Source organism: Eptatretus burgeri, chromosome 11 (genome assembly GCF_056783735.1).
Source record: "Eptatretus burgeri isolate ZD-2024b chromosome 11, Ebu_testis_v1, whole genome shotgun sequence".
Taxonomy (NCBI): domain Eukaryota; kingdom Metazoa; phylum Chordata; class Myxini; order Myxiniformes; family Myxinidae; genus Eptatretus; species Eptatretus burgeri.
In genome coordinates this window covers 49,424,429-49,445,420 of record NC_140971.1, presented here as the reverse complement: position 1 = coordinate 49,445,420, position 20,992 = coordinate 49,424,429, and the positions used below count along the sequence as shown (strand labels likewise).

The 20,992-nt window shown below is 43.0% G+C and overlaps 1 protein-coding gene across 1 annotated transcript; it reads right to left on the bottom strand.

Annotated features, from left to right (window-relative positions):
• Positions 1-448: 448 nt before the first annotated feature.
• IDNK (IDNK gluconokinase) lies at positions 449-20,739 on the bottom strand. Its single transcript, XM_085846388.1, has 5 exons — positions 20,508-20,739; positions 18,131-18,161; positions 13,103-13,189; positions 12,899-12,939; positions 449-1,353 (listed from the first exon to the last, which is right to left on the bottom strand). The coding sequence occupies exons 1-5, from the start codon at positions 20,573-20,575 to the stop codon at positions 987-989; spliced, it is 594 nt and encodes a 197-aa protein (XP_085702514.1). The 5' UTR covers positions 20,576-20,739; the 3' UTR covers positions 449-986.
• Positions 20,740-20,992: the final 253 nt, after the last annotated feature.

Below are 20,992 nucleotides of genomic sequence, written 5' to 3'. Positions count from 1 at the left end.
TCATCGATATTTTCTTTACGAAACACCATCAACTGATAATTTTGTCACAGTCATGCACATTTTCCATATTCATTTGTAAATATTGTATGTTTTAAGGGGGAGGAGGAGGGGCAAGGATGAAAATATGGAGAAATTGAAAAACATCAGGTTAAGATTTTTTTAAATTTTTTAGGCTAACAAACCAAAAACAAAATACCCATCCCAGTTTTCCTGATGTAAAATAACATCATGAAGAATATAATCTCGTATTACAAGAATAAACAAGAAATCCTCTTTAAATGTAAGGTTAATTTAGCTAATCTGGAATGCAAAGTAAATCCCTTATTAAATTACTTTGTAAGCCTATATTTTCACTATTTCTGTGATAACCCCAAAACAACTTGAATGTAAACGAATTTATTCCTTAACAAAAAAGTTTTTGGAAAAAAAATAGTCAACACCAAATTGATTCGAAAATCAAGAATGTTTATTCAGTGAAGGTGGCAAATTGATGCATTTAAAAAAAAAAAAAACATTATGCAATGTTTTTATTCCACCAACTTGGCCATGCAAACTGGAAAAAGAAAATCCCCACACAAATATCACAGCATGACACTTTGAACTTTAAAATGTACTTTTCTGATTTAAAAAAAAATGTTTTCAAGACTAAAAAGTTTGAATAATTCAAAAGTTGAAATATGTAATTTGACAGTGAGCAGAAACTTCTTGGATAAGAATTCTAAGATGAAACGACACTGATTTTAGGAAAATTCCTTTGCAACACAACGCTGTACGCTTTTTGTAATAAGCTTTGTGTTCCTCAGTCCAGTATTATCTGAAGCGGATTTTGGGTTTTTTTTGCAGCATTGCAAAAATGTTGGTCAATGTCTGTGAATGTTTCGAATCGCATTGGGTGAAGCGTCCGATTTACCAAACGAAAAATTTTGAACAGGTTACAGCATCAAATTTGAAAGCAACATTATTTTTCTAACAAAAAACGAATGCATTCATGTAGAAAGGGTAACCTCCTTTGTGATAAGTGTGTATATTTCAGAAACAATGTCCTCAAATACACTATCTGAATTTACAACAAAGTGGAATTCATCCTCACCTGGGGGTTCCAAAGTTTCGAACTGTGATTTGATGAGACTCGTCGGCATGAAATGTCCCTGCCTCTGACCGAGTCGTCGGGCAACGGTTTCAAATGAGCTTTCTAAGTGTACAAATAAAACATTGCTTTTGTTAAAAGAACCTCCCTGTGCTTTTGTTGCTGCTTTTGGAGAATCCACCTGCAGTTCTTGTGTGAGAGCTTCTCTGTAAATCCTTTGAAGAGCTGAGCAGGCCATCACTACGTTGTCATTTCCACAATATTTCCTAAGGAAACAAATACTTCACTAGTGAGCATCAGTCAATTGGTCTGACATTAAAAGGTGACAGAATTACATTTGATAGTAGGAAGCTGATGGGTTTTCCGTGTGCTGAAGTGCAGAGTTCAGTTATGGCTCAATGTTTGCTTTGAAGGCTTGGTACAAATGACTGTATTGCACACAGCTTTTAAGAGATCAATACCTGCACTTGTAGGGCAAAGTGGGGTTAAACAAATGGTTCACTTTCTGTCTGACAGATCGACGTCAGTCAGTCTATGATCGAGAAACTCCTTGATTTCAATTGAAATTTATATTTTGAACATTGTCGATCACAAATCTATAGTTTAGTAGTACTTTGGCCCTGAATTTGTTAGGATATTTGTCATTTGTCATTCCAAACAGGAAACTTACTGTTTTGGGGGACATCATAAAGGACACAAACAACAAGCACAAAAAACTAATTAAAAAAATAAGGTGGTGTGAAAGAGGGTGCATCAGCAGTGATAAATTTCCAATTCAATAGTTTGTATTTTTTTTTCCACAGCCTTAAAAAATATTTTATTTAAATTGTTTTATATATTTGAACATTGTAGGATACACATCGCCTTGTTTGCACTTCCAAAATTATTTAGTTTAGCAGTACTTGGGCAAAATTTTACGTCGTCTCGAACAATTAAATTTGCAGCACGCCATGAGGGTGGGGTAACAGTGAGATTCAGACAAAATAGTGGTGCTTAGCTATGCAACGACAGAGCTAACTTCGTCCAAAAGATCTGTTTGTTTAGTGAATCTTTTTCTCAAAGATCGTTCCAAAATCGTCCATTTTTCCGAGAAGAGTTTGCAGAAGGTTCAGCTCTGCAGTGTTCCATTTGACCCTTCAGATTAATTTGCTTACCCTTGCACTTGTTATTCAATATTCACAAACAAAGGTATTATAGATCGTGCTCGGAAATGTAAAACAAGAGATGAAAAGACCCTTCCCATGTCCTTTTTCTCAAGACCGCCTGGGGTAAGGTGTTATATGAACTCTCCAGTTGTATTTTGTTATTTGTCCCAACAGGAGGTGCAGTCAGTTTGCAATGGAGATGGTGAGTGGTGATACGTGTGATTGCCATTGTGAATGTAACGTTGTAGGATTGCTCGTTTAAGATCACCACTGAAGTGCGGCACTTGGTCGAAATGCCTGGATTTACCTCCTATGTTCCTGCTAGCGATTGGACATTACCTTACTACAGGTTCCATCAAAATAAATAATTCTGTCATGGGGGAAAAAAACCCCCAATCGATTTGGAAATAACGAGCAATTGGGCCTCTTCAAACCAACAAACATACATAGGGTTTGCAGTGTGCATTTCACCAGGTGAGTTGCTTTGGTCCTAACTTGACTAGACCTTGGCTTGTTTGAACAGGATTGAGTGAGGGAGGAAGGAATTATTTTGATTGTTATATTTACTGAACTTTTTTCACATTAATGAAACAAATGTGTACAGTATTTTTAAAATGCACAATCAACACATCACACTTGTAAATATCAGGGAAGGTAAAATTTGTTGATCTGCACATTTTTTTTTTTTTGTATACCTTGGTCGAGGCTCGTATGAGAGCTAACACACAACTCACAGCAAGGAGGCATGAGACAAGAGGGGCGGGAGTGGAAGGGACAAAACAGTGGGGAACAGACACATTCGGTGAACTGTGGAAGGGAGAGGGATGGGGATGGGACGGGGAACATGGCGAAGAAAAGATGGACATTTCAGGGACTTTCAGGAAGGAAAGCAGGAGAAATGAAGGAAGAGGGCTTGGGTGGATTATCGGGGGTAGAAAAGATCGAGGATTTGGATGGGGGAAGATAAGAGGTGGTGGTGAACAGCTGTTTTGAAAGCCTGGAGGGAAGAATGGGAAAGAATAGAGTGAGGAAGTTTATTCCAAAGGCGGGAAAAAAGAGGAATGAAAGAGTGAAGATGAGCAGTGATTCGTGATTTTGGTAGTTTTACCAGAAGGGGGTTGTTGGCGGACCTTGAGCGCCCTGTGGAAATGTGGTGGGGACAAATCGCAGAGAGAGCAGGGGGGGCAAGGCTGGAGAGGAGTCGGTAGAAGACAGAAAGACCACCGACCAACCTGCGGCGATTGAGTGAGAGGCCCAAAGACTCAGCTTCATTGCGGGAGATGCCGATGATCTTAAATGCCCTGGTTTCGACAACGTGAAGCCAATATACATTGACCATTTCTCGACCTATATGATGTAATCTATATATTTTTCACACAAGCCCCATGTGGGAATTTATTCCCATTTATTAAATTATGTACAGACAAGATGGATTTCACACACCTCATTTTTTCATTTCCTGTTCCGAACAATTCCATTTCTAGCTCGTGCACACACACACACACACACACACACACACACACACACACACACACACACACACACACACACACACACACACACACACACACACACACACACACACACACACACACACACACACACACACACACACACACACACACTGTATACAACCCAAAAACCTCGAGTTGCTTTCACCCTTGTTTTGGGGGAATTCGAATAAACAAATTTTAAAAACAACGTTGCATTACAGACGTTTCAGGGAGATGTGCACAAGCATTAACCTTAATAAACAGCTACCAATCGTCATGTGATGAGTGGAAGAAAAAAATTGGCTCTGTAAGTTGGAAAACATGTTAATATGGCAAATGGCTTGGAAATCAGGTGTTATCAAATATATTTTACTTTGAAACTCACAAAAAGAGACGATATAACTTTTGTAAATCATGTACCTCTACCTTGTCACAACTGCCGACTGTACATCCCAATAAGGACATGAACTGTACCGCTATCCACTGTAGGGCGCATGGCAAGTGGCTTAAGCACTCAAGCAAGCACTCCAATTAAACTGTTCATCAGGAACAGCTGGCCAGGCTGTGGCTGCATACCATATCGGATTCCTTTCAACTTTAAAGCCAGTCTTTACCGCGCCCGCAGCATTTAAATAAATTATATGAATTGTTCAAATAATGACTTTATCCACAAAAGAGTTGCTGTTTAAAGTAGAACAACTTGGGAGACATCGCAAAGTTTAATTGACCGTGAAATAAACATGGAAGATAATCCGCCACATTGCCTGCTCATCTGTGCACATCACGTGGTCCATCGGTTCGTGGTCCGTGCAAACGTAATAACTTCATTTTAAAACGTCCATTTTTCACTAGATTTGCTTTGATTCCCTGTAGAGAACCTCGCCAAGCCTCCTCCTTCAACCGCGAAACCTTTTTCTACTGTTTCGAAAATTATATTCTCCAAACAGTATAAAAATATAAGTTTAATGCTTTGGAAATTTCACATTTTCTTGTGTATATATGGAGAAGGAGGGACCATAGCCTTACTTGCTTAAAGTAAATAGGTACATTGGCTTAGTTATGGGACTCATTATGTCTTTAAATTATCAGATTTCACTCCAGATTTCGTTACTTGTCCAGACGATATGCGATTCTCAAAGCCGAAATCATATTTCGATGATATAAGTACTGAAATTAGTCCGTGAGAGTAGATCGTGGAAAATTGCATCACATTATGCATGAAATCGCTCCAACCTCCTAATTTGAAAACTATAGCACTGAAAGTGATGTATTTAGTGATTCGTAGCTATGATGAACAGGCATTCAATAATATGAGTGAGGAAAGTGGAAAAAAAAACTATGGTTAAGAAATCGTTGTGGCCTGTTTCAGGCCAAAAAATATAGCGGCTTCAGATCTCAGCGAGATAACCCAGGATACGCCTTAAGACCCCAGAGAGCGAGGTGGCCGATGATGCTGTCTGATAAAGGATATAATTAAATAAGGCTGTTAATCATCTTCAAAAGGGGTGTTTTAATTCACCCAATTTTAATTTCATGCACTTCCTTGATGTTTTCTTAGTATGCATGGAAAGTTACAGATGCTAGGTTTCATGGTTGAGGATTTGTGGAGGAGACACATACACACACATTGTGTGTGTGTGTGTGAATATAAATATATTTAACGAAATAAGTGTATTGACTCTGATATGATGCTGACGTCATACACATAAATTAGACCAACACATCACCACCAAATTAGGAGGCATCCGTCTGGTACTCAAGCCTTTGCAGACTGAGATTAAAGTCTCTGGTCACAAACAGACGAAAGCAGAGATATCGATCTCAATTTCGCCCTTGCTATGGACTCATCAGGACAACATAGCTCTGATCATTTATTCTTGACTATATTAGGCTCATTAATAAAACGCCATGAGGGGAAGCACTCGAGTTCCTCTGGAACACCCAGTCCTGAGGCCACCGACCACAGATAACTTCATACCTTTCTATTGGCATGGTAACCTAAATAGAGGCCACGCCCTCGGTTCTGCACCTGGTGATCTTCTACCGAGTAGAACAGATAGGTGCAGCACAACTTCCAGTCTATTTGTACTTGTAGACTGTGCCGGACTAATGAAGGAAAGGACAACCAAAACAGATTTGAAATAACAACCAACAATTATTTATCACACACACAAACAAGCAATCATTTCAAAGTGAGTACTTACAGGCAAAAGGCACAAAAGAGCAGATTTAGCCAGAGCACATGTTCTTATACAGTCATATTTACACACAAGACACATGGCCATCATTCAATCTCGGTAGAAGAAGAAGAAGATAAGAAGAACTGCAAAAAGAAAACTCCTTCCCTGACCTCACACAGCTCAACAGGGCTGTGCCAGTCCAAATATACTGGGGGAGGGGGAAAAGGATGGGGAAGATGAGCGGTGGAGTGGCCATGCGGTGCGATGGGATATGCATCTGCATTTCTGCGGTGTCCAGACCCAGTTGGCAAGTCCTCTACGGCGTGCAATATACGTGAAATGCCAGAAGCTATGTTTATGATGCGCCGATAGCACCTTCAGCTCCTCACGAAACAAGCCACATGATGGGCTTTCTTCCTGCCCTCCCTCGCACTATGAGCTCTTTCCTTCTCCTCTCACACTCTGCGCACCTGTCTGCTCCTCCCTGGACGACGTTTTTAGGACACGAGGAGGACCAGCTCCGCACTCCTTTCTCCTCTCAGGACATGGCTTTCTCCATGTCCAATCTCATGCGAGTCTCCCTCTCATTGGTGCCAATCTGACATGGGCGAGTCCATGACACAATTTGGGGAAAATGCCACTGTTTGTGAGGGAACTTCAACATTGCCCCCACCCCTCACACACTCAAGGTAGTGACGGCCCCTGCTACCTCCCTCGTGCACAAGCATTCATTATACAGTGCGCCATTGTATGCTGCGTGTGAGTTGCGCCACACCCCACCATGTGTGGGAAAAGCACTGCACTTAATGCCACGAACATGCATCTCAGAAGGGGAAAAGTCTGATGCGGTGAAGGTAATCTGATCAGCCTGAAGGATTAATGACCATAGACGGACCAAATGTGCCCAATGAAACAATGCGCCGATGGAGTGGCAATAGAGAGGGATGCAGACGGACCAAGGGACGATCGGCTGTGGGGTGGAAGATAAGACCGATTAGTCCATGAGCCAGACCAAAATTTGGTACCAAATTGCGGGATAAAATGAGACACCATTTTTTGAGTAGGTTATGACCGCCAGTTTAAGAATCCGCTTGCTTGCCATTTCACAAGCGTAGATTTCTTGGGAAAATCCGCAAGGGGGCGCTTTGAGGGGACAAAATACTGATTTTCTTTTTTTTTGCAGATTTTGCAACTACATGCAATGCACAATCATCGTAAATCATGTTGGAGGCTATATATGTAATGTAAAAGGTAAAATTTTGACAAATAGTTTCAATTTTTTAGCTTAAATGAATAGAAATTACAAATTTCAAATGCGATTTTCTAAAAAATTCTATTTTTTCCAGCATAATCAAAACCTGACGGATGTTGACCCATGCTATAAATACTGGCCGTCTGTGAGAGTCGTGAGACATTGTATAGGTGTCGTTGCTGATCATCAAAATCAGTTGGAAATCCAAAATGGCGTCCAAGATGGCCACCAGAACTACATCATTGAGGTATGGATAATCTTCTTTTGTGTTTCGTCTCCAATGAATTTGGGTTCGAAGATGAGTATGGAATTTTTTCGAATAATGTATCCATTTTACTTTTTTCTCAAGACTAAATTTGGCATTATTTTTCAGGTGAACGCAGAGTATGAACAGCATAAAAATGGACCCGACAAGCTCCCAACCTGCAAAGAGGCACAAGCCTGATTGTGGTGTTTGCATTCTTTGTAAAAAGGAAGTTTCAGTGGAAAAATTAACTGGACCAAAAGACTTATCTTCATGGTTAACATTGCTTAATGCTGCAAAAATACGTAATTATGAACCTGTTTTGCAGTTTTCCGATTCTATAGAACAAGTACCAGAATCTATCAGACACGAAACACCTTGCCGAAATCGTTTTACTAACAAAAAAGACCTTGAGGCTCAACGTGCAGGTCAATGTAGAAGTGTTTTGCCGCAGTCCACGATAACAGAACCAACTCGAGCTCGAAGACAATTTACGGATGTTTCTGAACGGGTTTACCCCATCAAATGTATATTTTGCGACCGGGAGTCAAAATATACAAAGGGGCTGTCACGTGAAAAACTCGTTAAATTCCGCGAATTGCGAGTGGATGAAACATTGCGGTCAGTTGCGGTGCGAAATATTGCAATGCCCGGCAGAACAGGAAAAAGTTGCGAAATCGACAATATAATTTTGGCCTTGACATCCAGGGAAATAGTCGCTGCGGAGGCTCACTACCACCATTCCTGTTAGAAAGACTACACAAGGATGTGACCTGAAAAACCAACTCAGGAGACGGACGATGCCGAGGAGGCAGCATACAAGGCTGCAGAGTCGGATGGTTAAGAACAATTGTTTGATTATATCCGAACATCGCTTATTGATAATCCCTCCATTGTGCCCTTATCTCAATTCACCTTAAAACTTGAAGAATACATGCATACCCTCGGTATAGCCATAATGAAGCCATCCACAAAAAAAGCACATACGCCGTGTCCTTGAGACAAAGTTCGGGTCTACTCTTCAGTTCATAGTGAACTACAATAGCAGGGTACTGGTGACGTCCAATGCCCTTACCAAGGAAACACTTGCCAAGGAAAATTTTGCCATGAAAGAACAGTTGCTGTTACTTTTAGCTGATCCTTCTGATTCCAACATTTCAAGAATTGCTGCGCGTCTCCGGAATCATATCAAAGATGCACAGACCCCGCAGCAATGGCCCATGTATCCACAACAACTTACACATGACTCAATTCTGATACCCCAGTCACTTGAACTATTCCTCACCGTCTTGCTAAATGGGCATTCAGACACCCAAAAATGTAGTTCCCGTAGCTATAGGATTACACACTCCCTTGCTCAGGATAGAGTTTATCATGTGAGCACTGGCTGAAACAAGCAACCAAAACACATTCTCTTGCCATGGGCTGTAAAGTCCATTACAGGAAATGCAGAAACAATTCGATTGCTAAATCGTCTGGGAGATGGTACATCACATACAAAACTTGAAGAATTGGAGACTGCCTTGTGTTTGGAGAAGCTATGGATGGAGGAACACAGTGACACAGCCTTGCCGTCCAGTATTTTCCCCCATGTCCCGACAGTCCTTGCTTTTGATAATATCGATCGGTTGGAAGAGACCTTAAGCGGAGCTGGAACATCTCATCGCGTAAATGGTATCATTGTGCAGTCTAGAGTGATTGGACCTCTACCTCCTCCAAGACGAGAAAACCTTCCCAGAGAGAGGAAGAGAACTTTGCCACCACTGAACGTTGTCATGCCACCTTAGGACACGAGCCAGAGAAAGAGTCCACCAGCAGTGTCTCAAGGAGAGCCGACAGTTCTTGAAGATAATGCTTCAGTGTTGGCTCGAGAAAAAAACTTAGTTTGGTCGCTTTTGCGACAACAACAACCTACAGGCCAAACGATAAGTGCCTGGACCGGCTTCAATATTGTACTCACCAGGACATCCCTTCAATCACAAAGGATACGATCGGGTACCTCCCAATAATTAATGCAGCTGCTACTAATATGTCTACGGTGCATCAAGTACTGGTTAAAGCCATGAGTTCCATGAATTCATTACAACTCTCAGAGATAGTTTGTGTTTTTGATCAGGCACTCTACGCCAAAGCGGCCGAGATTGTGTGGAATGACCAGGCTCGATTCAGTCCAATCATTCTTCGGATGGGAACATTCCATACTATGTGTAACCTGCTTTCAATACTCGGCAAGCGCTTTGGAGATGCAGGGCTTCGTGATCGAGCTGTAGAAAACAACATTATCGCGGAAGGTTCAACATCGAAAGTTCTTGATGGTAGACACTACAACAGAGGAGTCCATCTTCATAAGATTGTGTATGAGGGTCTACTCAGGTTGTTATGGCAGGGTTTCTTCTCAGAGATAGAATCCCGACAAAGCCGCAGAGATGTTCTTGATGTCGCACTCCAAGAGTTGGGCGCCATTTCCAGTAATCCAGATAGTGAAACAATGCAAAAATTGCTGTCACATCAACCAACAGTTCGCATTCTGAACCTGTTTTCTCAGTATTGTGACGAAATGCGGAACGAGAGAGAAGACCAATGGCTGCGTTCTGGATGACGTATGTCGACATTGTTGAAATCCTGCAAGCCATGATTCGCGCTTCACGCGAGGGCAACTGGTCCCTCCACCTTCATTCAGTAAGGTCACTACTACCCTGGTATTTCGCTTATGATAAAGTGAATTATGCGAGGTATTTGTCAGTGTATCTCGCACAGATGTCGAGGCTGGTGTATGACCATCCAGAGATATACAAACAGATGATGGATGGAGGATTCTCTGTGCAGCTGAGTGACAATAACCCTTTTGGTCGCGTACTCGTGGATCAGACGCTTGAGGAGACCATAAATAAGGACACTCAGACGGCAGGGGGAACCAAGGGATTCAGTTTGAATACATCTGCAGTGGCAAGATATTACCTTAGCGCAGAGTTCCGTAGCGTGGTGTTAAGGCAAATCCGACAGTTGACAGACGGGGATGAAGGAGAAAGAAAAGTGAGCCACCCAGACCTTGGAAATCGTAGAATGCAAAAGGATGAGAGAGATGTCCAGGCAGTTTCACAATTGCTGCAAACAAGCTGGGTTCACCCGTTTTCCCGAGAAGATACGCAAATCTCCAGCCTTTCGATTGGAATCATAGTTCCAGATGATGTTAAAAAGGATTTGATAAGAGCAGAGCAGGTCGGTCGAAGTGCTGCAAAGCAATTTGTGGATGAAAGACTTAGTAAAGGAGAAAAGTTCTACGACCCTTTAACAAAGCTGAAGCTCAAACCGTTTGCCTCAATGCAAGTGACGAAGAAAACAGCTACTGGCAATCAAGAAATCATGCTGAAGGCCGACAACCGCTTTTTCGGAAGGATGCTCCTCAAATGGTTGCAGTAGGCAACTGGACATGCAGGAAGTGTTGAGGCACCCTTTGGGAACAATACCCTGGGCACTGGCCAACCACGATGGATCTCTGAAAAAGACCGCCAAGGCAGCACTTGCTAACCATCTTGAAAGTGGTGTGCTTCCCAGAGGAAACTACACCTCGACCTTCCGCAGCAATCATCGACGGTATGGGACTTGTTCAGAAACTTGATGGAAATAAATTAACATTTGTGGAAATATCCGAGAGGCTGCGAAAGATGGCTCTTGTAAGTCACCCAGACAGTAAAAGAGTAGATGTGGTGTTTGACATATACTTAGACTCATCAATCAAGGATGCGGAAACGGTCAATCGTGGTGCTAACCGGGGCATCTTATTTTCACAGATAGTGCCCACTCACACGGTCAGAAACTGGAGAGGAATACTCTCTAGCCCAGCAAGCAAGCGTCAACTTACGCGATTCGTTGCCAATGACCAGCAGCAGAGACAATCATTGATCGGTGAGAAAGAACTCTACGTAACAGCTGATTCGAAATGCCTCCGAATTACGCAGGATACTGTGATGGAAATGCGTGAACTTGATTTGTCGCATGAGGAGGCGGACACTAGGGTTTTGCTTCATGCGTCACACGCTGCTCGATCGGGTTTCAAATCAGTCGTCATTGTTGCCGAAGACACTGATATTCTTGTGCTTCTCTTGGCATTCAATGCTCATATCAACACCCGCTTATGTATGCGACTTTCGTCTAAGGGAAGGATTCGACTCTTTAGCATTGACACGATTGAAGCGAGAATAGGACTTAATGGCAATTCGTTGCTGGGTCTACACGCATTCACAGGGTGCGATTCGGTCAGTGCATACTCAGGTATGGGCAAGATCAAGGGACTGAAGTTGATGCGTGGAAATAAGGAGTTCTTGGATGCATTGTCTAAGCTGGGGAGTGAATGGACATTAAATAGGGATGTTGTTGATACTCTGCAGGCATTTACATGCCAGCTGTATGCGTCCCGAACCCATGATACAGAAGTGAACGCTCTACGCTTCAATCTATGGCGCGCTAAAAACGGTGTTGTAGAATCTGGGCAACGACCACCGTGTGCAGACACCCTTAACCAACACATGCAAAGAACAAATTACCAGGCCGCTGTATGGAGAGGATCCCTTGATCCAAAGCCTTATGTGCCTGCTCCAGAAAACCATGGCTGGCGCACAACTGACGATGGTCGATGATATTTTAAGAATTGGTCTATGAAGTTACTGGCTTCAAGAAAACCAAAACTGGAGAAAATTGCGTTTAAAATTTGAAATTTCTACTCATTTCAGCTAAAACAATTCAAATTAATTTCCCTTTCTTTACCCTTTTCAGTACAGTTTCTGCTTGACACTGAAGTTAGAACAATTTTACATGGCATCTAGTTAACAAATATGCAACAACAACAACAACAACAACAACAACAAAAAAATCGGTATTTTACCCCCCTTGAAGCGCCCCTTCGCGGATTTATCCAAGAAAGCTACGCGTTTGAGCTGGCAAGCAAATAAATTCTCAAACTACAGGTCATGACCTATCCAAAAAGCAGTGTCTCGTTTTATCCTGCAATTTGGTACCAATTCATGAAAATACTGGGCTCAGCTCATGGACTAGATTCCCTCAAGGAGGGATTGTTGAAATGAGGTTTGGTGAAGGTGGTTATCGGGGGATTGAGAAAGGCAGAAGGGGGTGCCGGAATGGACTGATGGGATCTTAAAAGTAGCAGAGGGGGGAATTGTTGGGATGGGCCGATGAAGTGAAGGAGAAAAGATTGAAAGGAGGGGGGGGAGGGGGGGAAACATGAACAGCCTCAACACATGCCACCCCAAACCCTTAGACAAGGGGCAAAGGGTCCACCTACACATAGACTATTGATATAACTCATCCTCGTGTCACCTACGTGTTCATGTATGCTTTTTCCCTGGAGTACGTTTCCAAAACCATCACAAATATAAATACACATATACATGGGTTCCCCCCCCCGCCCCCACCTTAAACCCGTTCTGGGACTATCCCGTTGAGCAATGACTCATGTATCAATAAATGGGTTTCACATTACCTTAATGCTTCATTCATTGCCTTCAGCCATGGGGCTCTGTCCTGCAATTGTGCACAAATGTGGATACATTAGATTAAATAATTGTGTGGTGATGTCATTGTAATTGTTTTTGATAAATGGGTCATTGATCAATCTGGCTTCGCAAGTTGCTTGAACCCCACCTTCGAGTGCCTTTTATCATTGCCTAGCAAATTAATAAAGTACCTGATCATTAAGTGGAACACCCTGGGACATTTTCAACTTGTTCTCCAGTGGGTGGAAATCATCAGCTTCTAGAAATTTCCAGCCAAGCTGGAGGGGGCAAAATACAGTTAGGTCTGCTTAAAGTTCGGTCCTTCATCATAATAATAATTAATAATAGTTCCCTTACAAGGAACTTCAATACAGGAGGAGGCCATGAGGCAGCCTGCACCATTATTACCAGCTTATGATTGTTTGTCTGTGCTCTATCGTTTTGATATGTGAATCATCAAGAAAGGAAGCAACAAGTGGAGGATAGGTTCCGGAGGATTTGGAGAATAGCAAATGTAACACCACCATTTAAGAAAGGTTCCAGAGAAGAATTGGGGAGCTATCGACTTATCAGCTTGACTCCAGTTGTTGGAAAAGTTTTGTGGACATCAATTAAGGAATGGATTAACAAATTTATTGGAGTTCTATGAAGTTGTTTCTGATTGGATGGATGAGGGAAGTGCAGTGGATGTAGTGTATCGAGACTTTCAGAAGGCATTTGATAAGGTTCCATATAATAATAATAATAATAATAATAATAATAATAATAATAATAATAATAATACCATTCCTTTCACGCCCTAAAGGTGTCATGGGGTGCCGAGGCAGTTTCATTGGCAAGTAGAGTCCTGGACGGGTCACCACCCCGACACAGGTTACCCCGAATGGTTGTTATCCCAGTACAATGGTACTCATTTTGCCGACTTCAGGAGATTGAGAGGCTGAATCAACCCCACCTGGTGTTCATTCAACGGCTGAGAGGGGCTCAAACTTAGGACCCTTCGGTCCCAAGCCAGCCACCTTAACCGCAAAGCCAACACCAGGCATAAGGTACCACATAGGAGGCTGTTAGTTAAGGTTTGGGCTGATGGAATGGCTAGTCGATTAGTTAACTGGATTAATGGTAGGAAGTAAAGAGTGGCTGTGAGTGGGAGTATGTCTGGCTGGGAGCAAGTAAGTGGTGGGGTACCTCAAGCATCAGTTGCGGCACCGTTTTTAATCATAATTTACATCAATCAGTAGGCTTTCCAAATTTGCAGTTGATACACAGCTTGAAGGTACGGTGGATAGCAGAGGGGGTGGTGATCAGATTCAGGAAAGTACTGATACTTGCATAGATTGGGCAGAAGATTGGCATATGCAGTTTAACGTAAATAAATATAAGGTGCTGGTGATGGATACGAATAATGAAAATGGGGATTAGATGATGCAAGGGGCAATTTTGGAGTGTGTTGCACAGCAGAAGGATCTGTGGGTGGTAATATATATATATATATATATATATATATATATATATATATATATATATATATATATATATATATATATATATATATATATATATATATATATATATGGACAGGGGGAGGGGGTGTGGGGGAATGAACAGACAGGACATGCCAGGTAGCTAGAGGTAAAGCAAATGGGGTTTTAGATTGTATTTAATTCGTCAGGGGATAAATTCTAAATCAAACGATGTAGTGTTAACACTATATATATATATATATATATATATATATATATATCTCTCTCTCTCTCTCTCTCTCTCTCTCTCTCTCTCTCTCTCTCTCTCTCTCTCTCTCTCTCTCTCTCTCTCTCTCTCTCTCTCTCTCTCTCTCTCTCTCTCTCTCTCTCTCTCTCTCTCTCTCTCTCTCTCTCTCTCTCTCTCTCTCTCTCTCTCTCTCTCTCTCTCTCTCTCTCTCTCTCTCTCTCTCTCTCTCTCTCTCTATATATATATATATATATATATATATATATATATATATATATATATATATATATATATATATATATATATATATATATATATATAATATACATATCGGACTTGAGTGAGCCTTCATCTAGAATGTTGTGAACTGTTTTTGGTCACTGGATGTAAGGAGGGATATAGCTACATCGACAGGGTATAGCATCAAGCTACAAGGTTGATTCCAGGACTTTCTAGATAGCTATGAGGATTCCAGGGCTTCCCAGACACCTAGACAATGAATGGTGTGGGCAAGATAGGTGCTGAATAATTTTTCTGCAGAATGGACAGCGTTCAGACCAGGGGCAGAGCTTGAAGGTAAAGAATATGAGAGTAAGGACAGTTTTAAGGCAGAATCTTTCAGTCGGAGAGTGGTTAATACATGAAATCGTCTACTCCGTAAGGTCGTGGCAGCGGAGGGCGTGGAAACATTTAAATGGGATCCAGATAGGTACCTGGATGCATTGGAAATAGAGGGGTATGGGGATATTGTCTTGTGTGGATGGTAGGTAGCTCGTGGGTGGATGAGTGACAATACTCGGGTTGGTGCAGTGCAAGCATGAGAGGCCGAATGGCCTCTTCCTGTGACAAAGTTCCTTGTTTAAGTACAATGTTTAGTCTTGTGACATGACTCGGCCAGGATTCAAACCGCCAACCTCCCAGACTTGGAGCGGATACTCTTAACCATGAAGGCCACCGAGGCTTGTCAATGATAACCCATGCCATACCATTGCCCTAATTACCTCCACCACCGAAGGTGGGTGGAGGTTATATTTTCAACTCTGACTGTTTGTCTGTAAAAAGGATATCTCAACAAGTTGTGGACGGATTCGGATGAAATTTGGTGGACAAGTTGGGTGTGTGATAAGGACAAATTGATTAGATTTCGGTGAAAATCTGGATCCAGCTCCTATAATTTTTCAAGTGATTCTTCACCATTGTGGATAATGACAAAACTATGTGGATGAGTTGGGTGGGTGACAAACTAGAGGATGTGGATACAGATCCGGCCTCTCAGTGGGGTACAAAACGTAAACTGTTCAGCCTGGTGGAGGTATGCACTCCACCGAGTGCCATTCTCGTTTGCTCTGAATATATATATATATATATATATATATATATATATATATATATATATATATATATATATATATATATATATATATATATATATATATATATATATATATATTGTTATGGTTGTGGTAATTCACATTACACCATAAAGAGTCCTCAGGTGAGATATCTCGATAGTCCATGTGTAGTTAGCCCACACCCATTGTATAGAGGGAATTTATATGATTCATCCGGGCTGCGACGCTTTGAGTTAGCCATTTTTTCTTTCTCTATTGTTATTTTCGACCATTATGCCGCCAACAACGCAAACAGCCACTACCTTTACCTTCACAACTCCATCCCGCAAACATCGCTTCACCGCCATTCCCAAACGACACCATAACCATCAAACCACCACAGAAAACCCTCCACCACCTTCGCCTTTCTCCTTCACAACCAACAACCGCACCACCTGTGAACACTGAACGTCGGGCTGTCTGGGGCCCATTCGGCGATTGGTGCCAAACGCACCGAGTCACGAACGCGAATGGCGGCCTTTCCGAGGGGAAAATTCGGATCCAAAATGCTTCACGCCCACTTCCCCTCCGTCCAATGGGCGAACGCGAGGTGGCTTGGCCCCGCCTCCAAGCGCGTGTATGTGAAGTCCGTTTATGCAAATATGCAGATCAAGGGAGGTTCATGCCCCTTTTTGCCCGACCAATGGCTGAACAGAGGGTGGCGTGGCCCCGCCTCAAATCGCGTTTTGATCTGCATATTTGCATATCAGCTCTTCCTGAGACCTATAAAGATACGAGCGCAAGGCGACTCGCGCGCGGTAGTTGAGAGCGGGAGAAGTGTGGAACTAAAAGAGGGTGAAGTTGAGCTTGGAGAGAAGTTGCGGAGGAGTTACAGAGAAGACTGCGGACGGCGACGAGGTTGCGGTGTGGGGGTCGCTCGACTCGTCGCGGGATCCAGGCCAGCCAGCCATACCCCTCTCCCTGAGCATCAACGATTCCCCCTCCCTCTACTCGTGCTGAGATAGTGCCGAGGGGTCCCCGTTCCTCCCCCACCCTAAACGTGGTGCCAACAAGACCGCTCGCGCGGAGCACGCCGGAGAGGACTTGCCGACCACGCCAGAGCACGGAGTCGGGGCGCAGCGGCGCGAATATTGCGGCTTGCCCGCAATCGCGTCACGAGAATGCGGGTAAGACCTCCCCGGTCTCGTGGACCTGGCCGATCCTTCAGGATCCACGTACATTTGGTCTACGGACCTGTCTGCCTCCTCACCTATGAGGGTGGCTCTTTTTCCTTTACTTTTTGTGTAAATGCTTGTGGTGGCGCCGTCTGTTAAGTAAAACTGTGTAAGTGTTGCCGTGTGTCGGTCTTAGTTGGTAGTATCTCTCTTTTACTGTTTCTTTCTGTGCTTGAATACGTGCCTTTTATTATTATTTCTGTGACTGAATATACGTACTTGCTTTGTGTCCGTGTGTCGCGCAATAAAATGCTTGCTTGTTGAACTGTTCCCGCTCTGCTTCGTCTCCTTTCTTTTTATTGACTCTCCATCCTGCATCGCGTAAGAGATTGGTAGTGGGTGTAAGTTCCCGGTAACTAATCTGAACCATCCAGGTCGACGATAACTCCGCTCAGTTATCTCTGCAGTACGGAACGAACCACTTAAGCAGTTCGTGTCCGAAGTCGACCTGCGGCGAGGTACGATCGCCCGATTAACCATCCGCGTAGGTACTTAGGTAGGTCGAGTTTGGCGAACAACCCTATCCTACGTGGGTGGCAGATTGGCACGATTGTGGTGAGGTCGAAAGACCCACCCGTGACTAGCTCCCGGCGTTGTTCCGAGAGGGTCACGACTGAATTGTCCGTCCAGTGGGCGACGTGCCGTGATTTGAGTTACGTGGCCGGTCGCACGCCGGCGGGCGCGAATTCGCAAATATATATATATATATATATATATATATATATATATATATATATATATATATATATCAACAAAAAGGTGGCAGGGAAAGTGAATTCAGAATTATTTTTTTTTAATCCTTCATCCATTGATGTTGCCAATAACATAACCGACCAATCACAAATAACATAACAATTCCAATTACAGATCAATTTTAATGACTGAAAATGTGATTAATTCATCGTATGCATGATGTAAATGAGAATGGTCGAAGTGATTGTACCTTTTTAGCTAGCTCTTGACCCACAGTGGACCTGCAAAAGAAAATATAATTAATGTGATTTACAAAGGACTGGACAGGATGGCCGATACCCTGGAGGTGTGCCCACTCGTCGTCGAGACGTCTTGCCTGGCTTCAAATGCTGACCCAGCTACAAGCCGACATCTCGGTGCTTCATCAGCAGGACAATTCATCAATGTGTGCGCCGTCCGTCCCTCGGATGGACGTTAAACCGAACGTCATGTCTGCCGGCATACGTAAAGATCCCACGGCACCTTCCGGAGGAGGTGAGCTATCTCCGGCACCCCGGACAAATTCTCAATTCCTGCCCCCTGATTTCCTGTCTGAGTGTCGACCAGAATTGTAACCCGAGCCATAGAAATTGCTTTGGCAGTATCTACACTCTGCATAGAGCCTGATGCATGAATGAATTAATTATTTACAAATCAAAAAAACAAACAAGCTTCTCTATTGTTTGCTGCCCCAAGAGCAAGTTCAGGGTTGCTGAAGCAGTCTCTTGGCGAGGGTGATACTAGGTGGTTTGCCATTGCCTACCATGTTGTGGGAAATTTGAAATTTGTTCAGGGTGCCTGGATAATTGAAAAAGACATTGTGGGATATTTTCATATCCTCGTGGAGGATCTCCAAGTCTTACTCATGTTGTTGTTCTTCATCTTCTTCTTGTGGACTTTTTTGTTTCACAGCCTACAGTTTTCATCGAAACTTCCTCAAACTTGGCATGTATATGTAAAAATACCCTGCGCACACAGTAACCATCTCCGATTTTGAAAATTCCTCCTTGAAAAAAGTTATGACGTCAAAATATCTCCGCTAATGGAAATCGCCGAAAAAATTATCTCCGAAACTAGGCAAGCTTTTTGAATTCTGTTTGTGCGAATCGAACAGGGCATTAGCAGAGATGAATTACCGCACATATGATGCATCACTATGACGTCATGTCAATATTTATGACGTCATTCCTATTTTTTGACATTTTTTTGTTTCACAACCCAGAGTTTTCATCGGATCTTCGTGAAACTTGCCAGGTATATGCAGAAAGCCCACGCCCAGGCAGTAACCATCTCCGATTTTGGAAATTCTTCCGAGAAAAAAAGTTGACGTCATAATATCGCCGCTAATGGAAATCGCCTATACCATTATTTCCGAAATTAGGCAAGCTTTTTGAATTTTGTTTGTGCGAATCGAACATGGCATTAGCAGAGATGAATTACCGCACATATGATACATCACTATGACGTCATGTCAATATTTATGACGTCATTCCTATTTTTTGACATTTTTTGTTTCACAACCCAGAGTTTTCATCGGATCTTCGTGAAACTTGCCAGGTATATGCAGAAAGCCCACGCCCAGGCAGTAACCATCTCCGATTTTGGAAATTCTTCCGAGAAAAAAAGTTGACGTCATAATATCGCCGCTAATGGAAATCGCCTATACCATTATTTCCGAAATTAGGCAAGCTTTTTGAATTCTGTTTGTGCGAATCGAACAGGGCATTAGCAGAGATGAATTACCGCACATATGATGCATCACTATGACGTCATGTCAATATTTATGACGTCATTCCTACTTTTTGACATTTTTTTGTTTCACAACCCAGAGTTTTCATCGGATCTTTGTGAAACTTGCCATGTATATGCAGAAAGCCCACGCGCAGGCAGTAACCATCTCAGATTTTGGAAATTCTTCCTTGAAAAAAAGTTGACGTCATAATATCGCCACTAATGGAAATCGCCTATACCATTATCTCCGAAACGAGGCAAGCTGTTTGAATTTTGTTTGCGGGAATCAAGCCGGGCATAAGCACAGATAATTTATCGCAAACCTGATACATCACAATGACGTCGTATTCGTTTTTATGACGTCATCATTGAGGACGAGGATCTTAGCTCATTTGAGCTTGTTAAATGTCTCGCTACTTCTTCTGCCATCGGCAGCACGTGGGTGTGGGTGGCATCATTCACTGGGGTGTGGGCACATCTGTGCCTCTGATGCAGTGCCCCAAGTTGGTCAGAGAAGGAATTTGTAGTTTGTTCACAGGGGTGGCGACAGCTCGCTTACTATGAGGATTCCAACTATGTTATGTTACTATGTTATATTACTATGAGGTTTACTCGCTTACTTACAAGGAAGAAAGAAGCGGTGAAGGACACCGTGGGATCTTTAACGTCCACCCGCTAATGCTAGCAGACAGGACACCCGGCTTAATGTCCATGCGAGGGGACGGCGCCCTTTGCGATGCAACACCCTCGTAGTGCAACAGTGTAACAATGTGCATGGAGTAGTCTTAAAGAAAAGCAGAAAGCACGTGTAAACAACCAACAAAGGAGGCCAAACGCCATGCCGTTCCGCCACTCACTTGCCGCATCCGCAAACGCCCATCAAGATGACGATGGTGCTCGTCCCGCTCGTGTGACCTTCACTCATGGTCTAAGTACACATCCAACGCCCAAGTTCGAAGCACCGCCGTACGTGTCCGCGGTACGTGCATGCTTTCACCACCACGAGCATTTCAGCGACGATCTCGTTCGATGGCGCCCTCTCTCGCTCAAACGGGTCTTGGACGGTGTGTGACGTCACACAGCAGCACCCCACATCACGTGTGAATCGTGACGTGAATTATTCACCCCTTTGTCCGTTTGTTTGATTTTCCAAGGATATTCATCTTGGTTCGTCCATTTTGTTATTCTGTTGGATTCGCTATATATGCTAGATATCCCTTATTGTCGGGTTTCTGTGTGTGTGTGTGTGTGTGTGTGTGTGTGTGTGTGTGTGTGTGTGTGTGTGTGTGTGTGTGTGTGTGTGTGTGTGTGTGTGTGTGTGTGTGTGTGTGTGCAACGCGAG

Bases quoted from the DNA above. Each gene is read 5' to 3' on its own strand.
- IDNK (XM_085846388.1), bottom strand. From the start codon at position 20,575: ATGAGTGAAGGTCACACGAGCGGGACGAGCACCATCGTCATCTTGATG. The intron at 18,162-20,507 runs GTGAGTGGCGGA...TTTCTTTTGCAG, and splicing joins GGCGTTTGCGGATGCGGCAA to GTCCACTGTGGGTCAAGAGC. The intron at 1,354-12,898 runs GTAATGTGAAAC...TTGTTTCCTTAG, and splicing joins GCAATGAATGAAGCATTAAG to GAAATATTGTGGAAATGACA.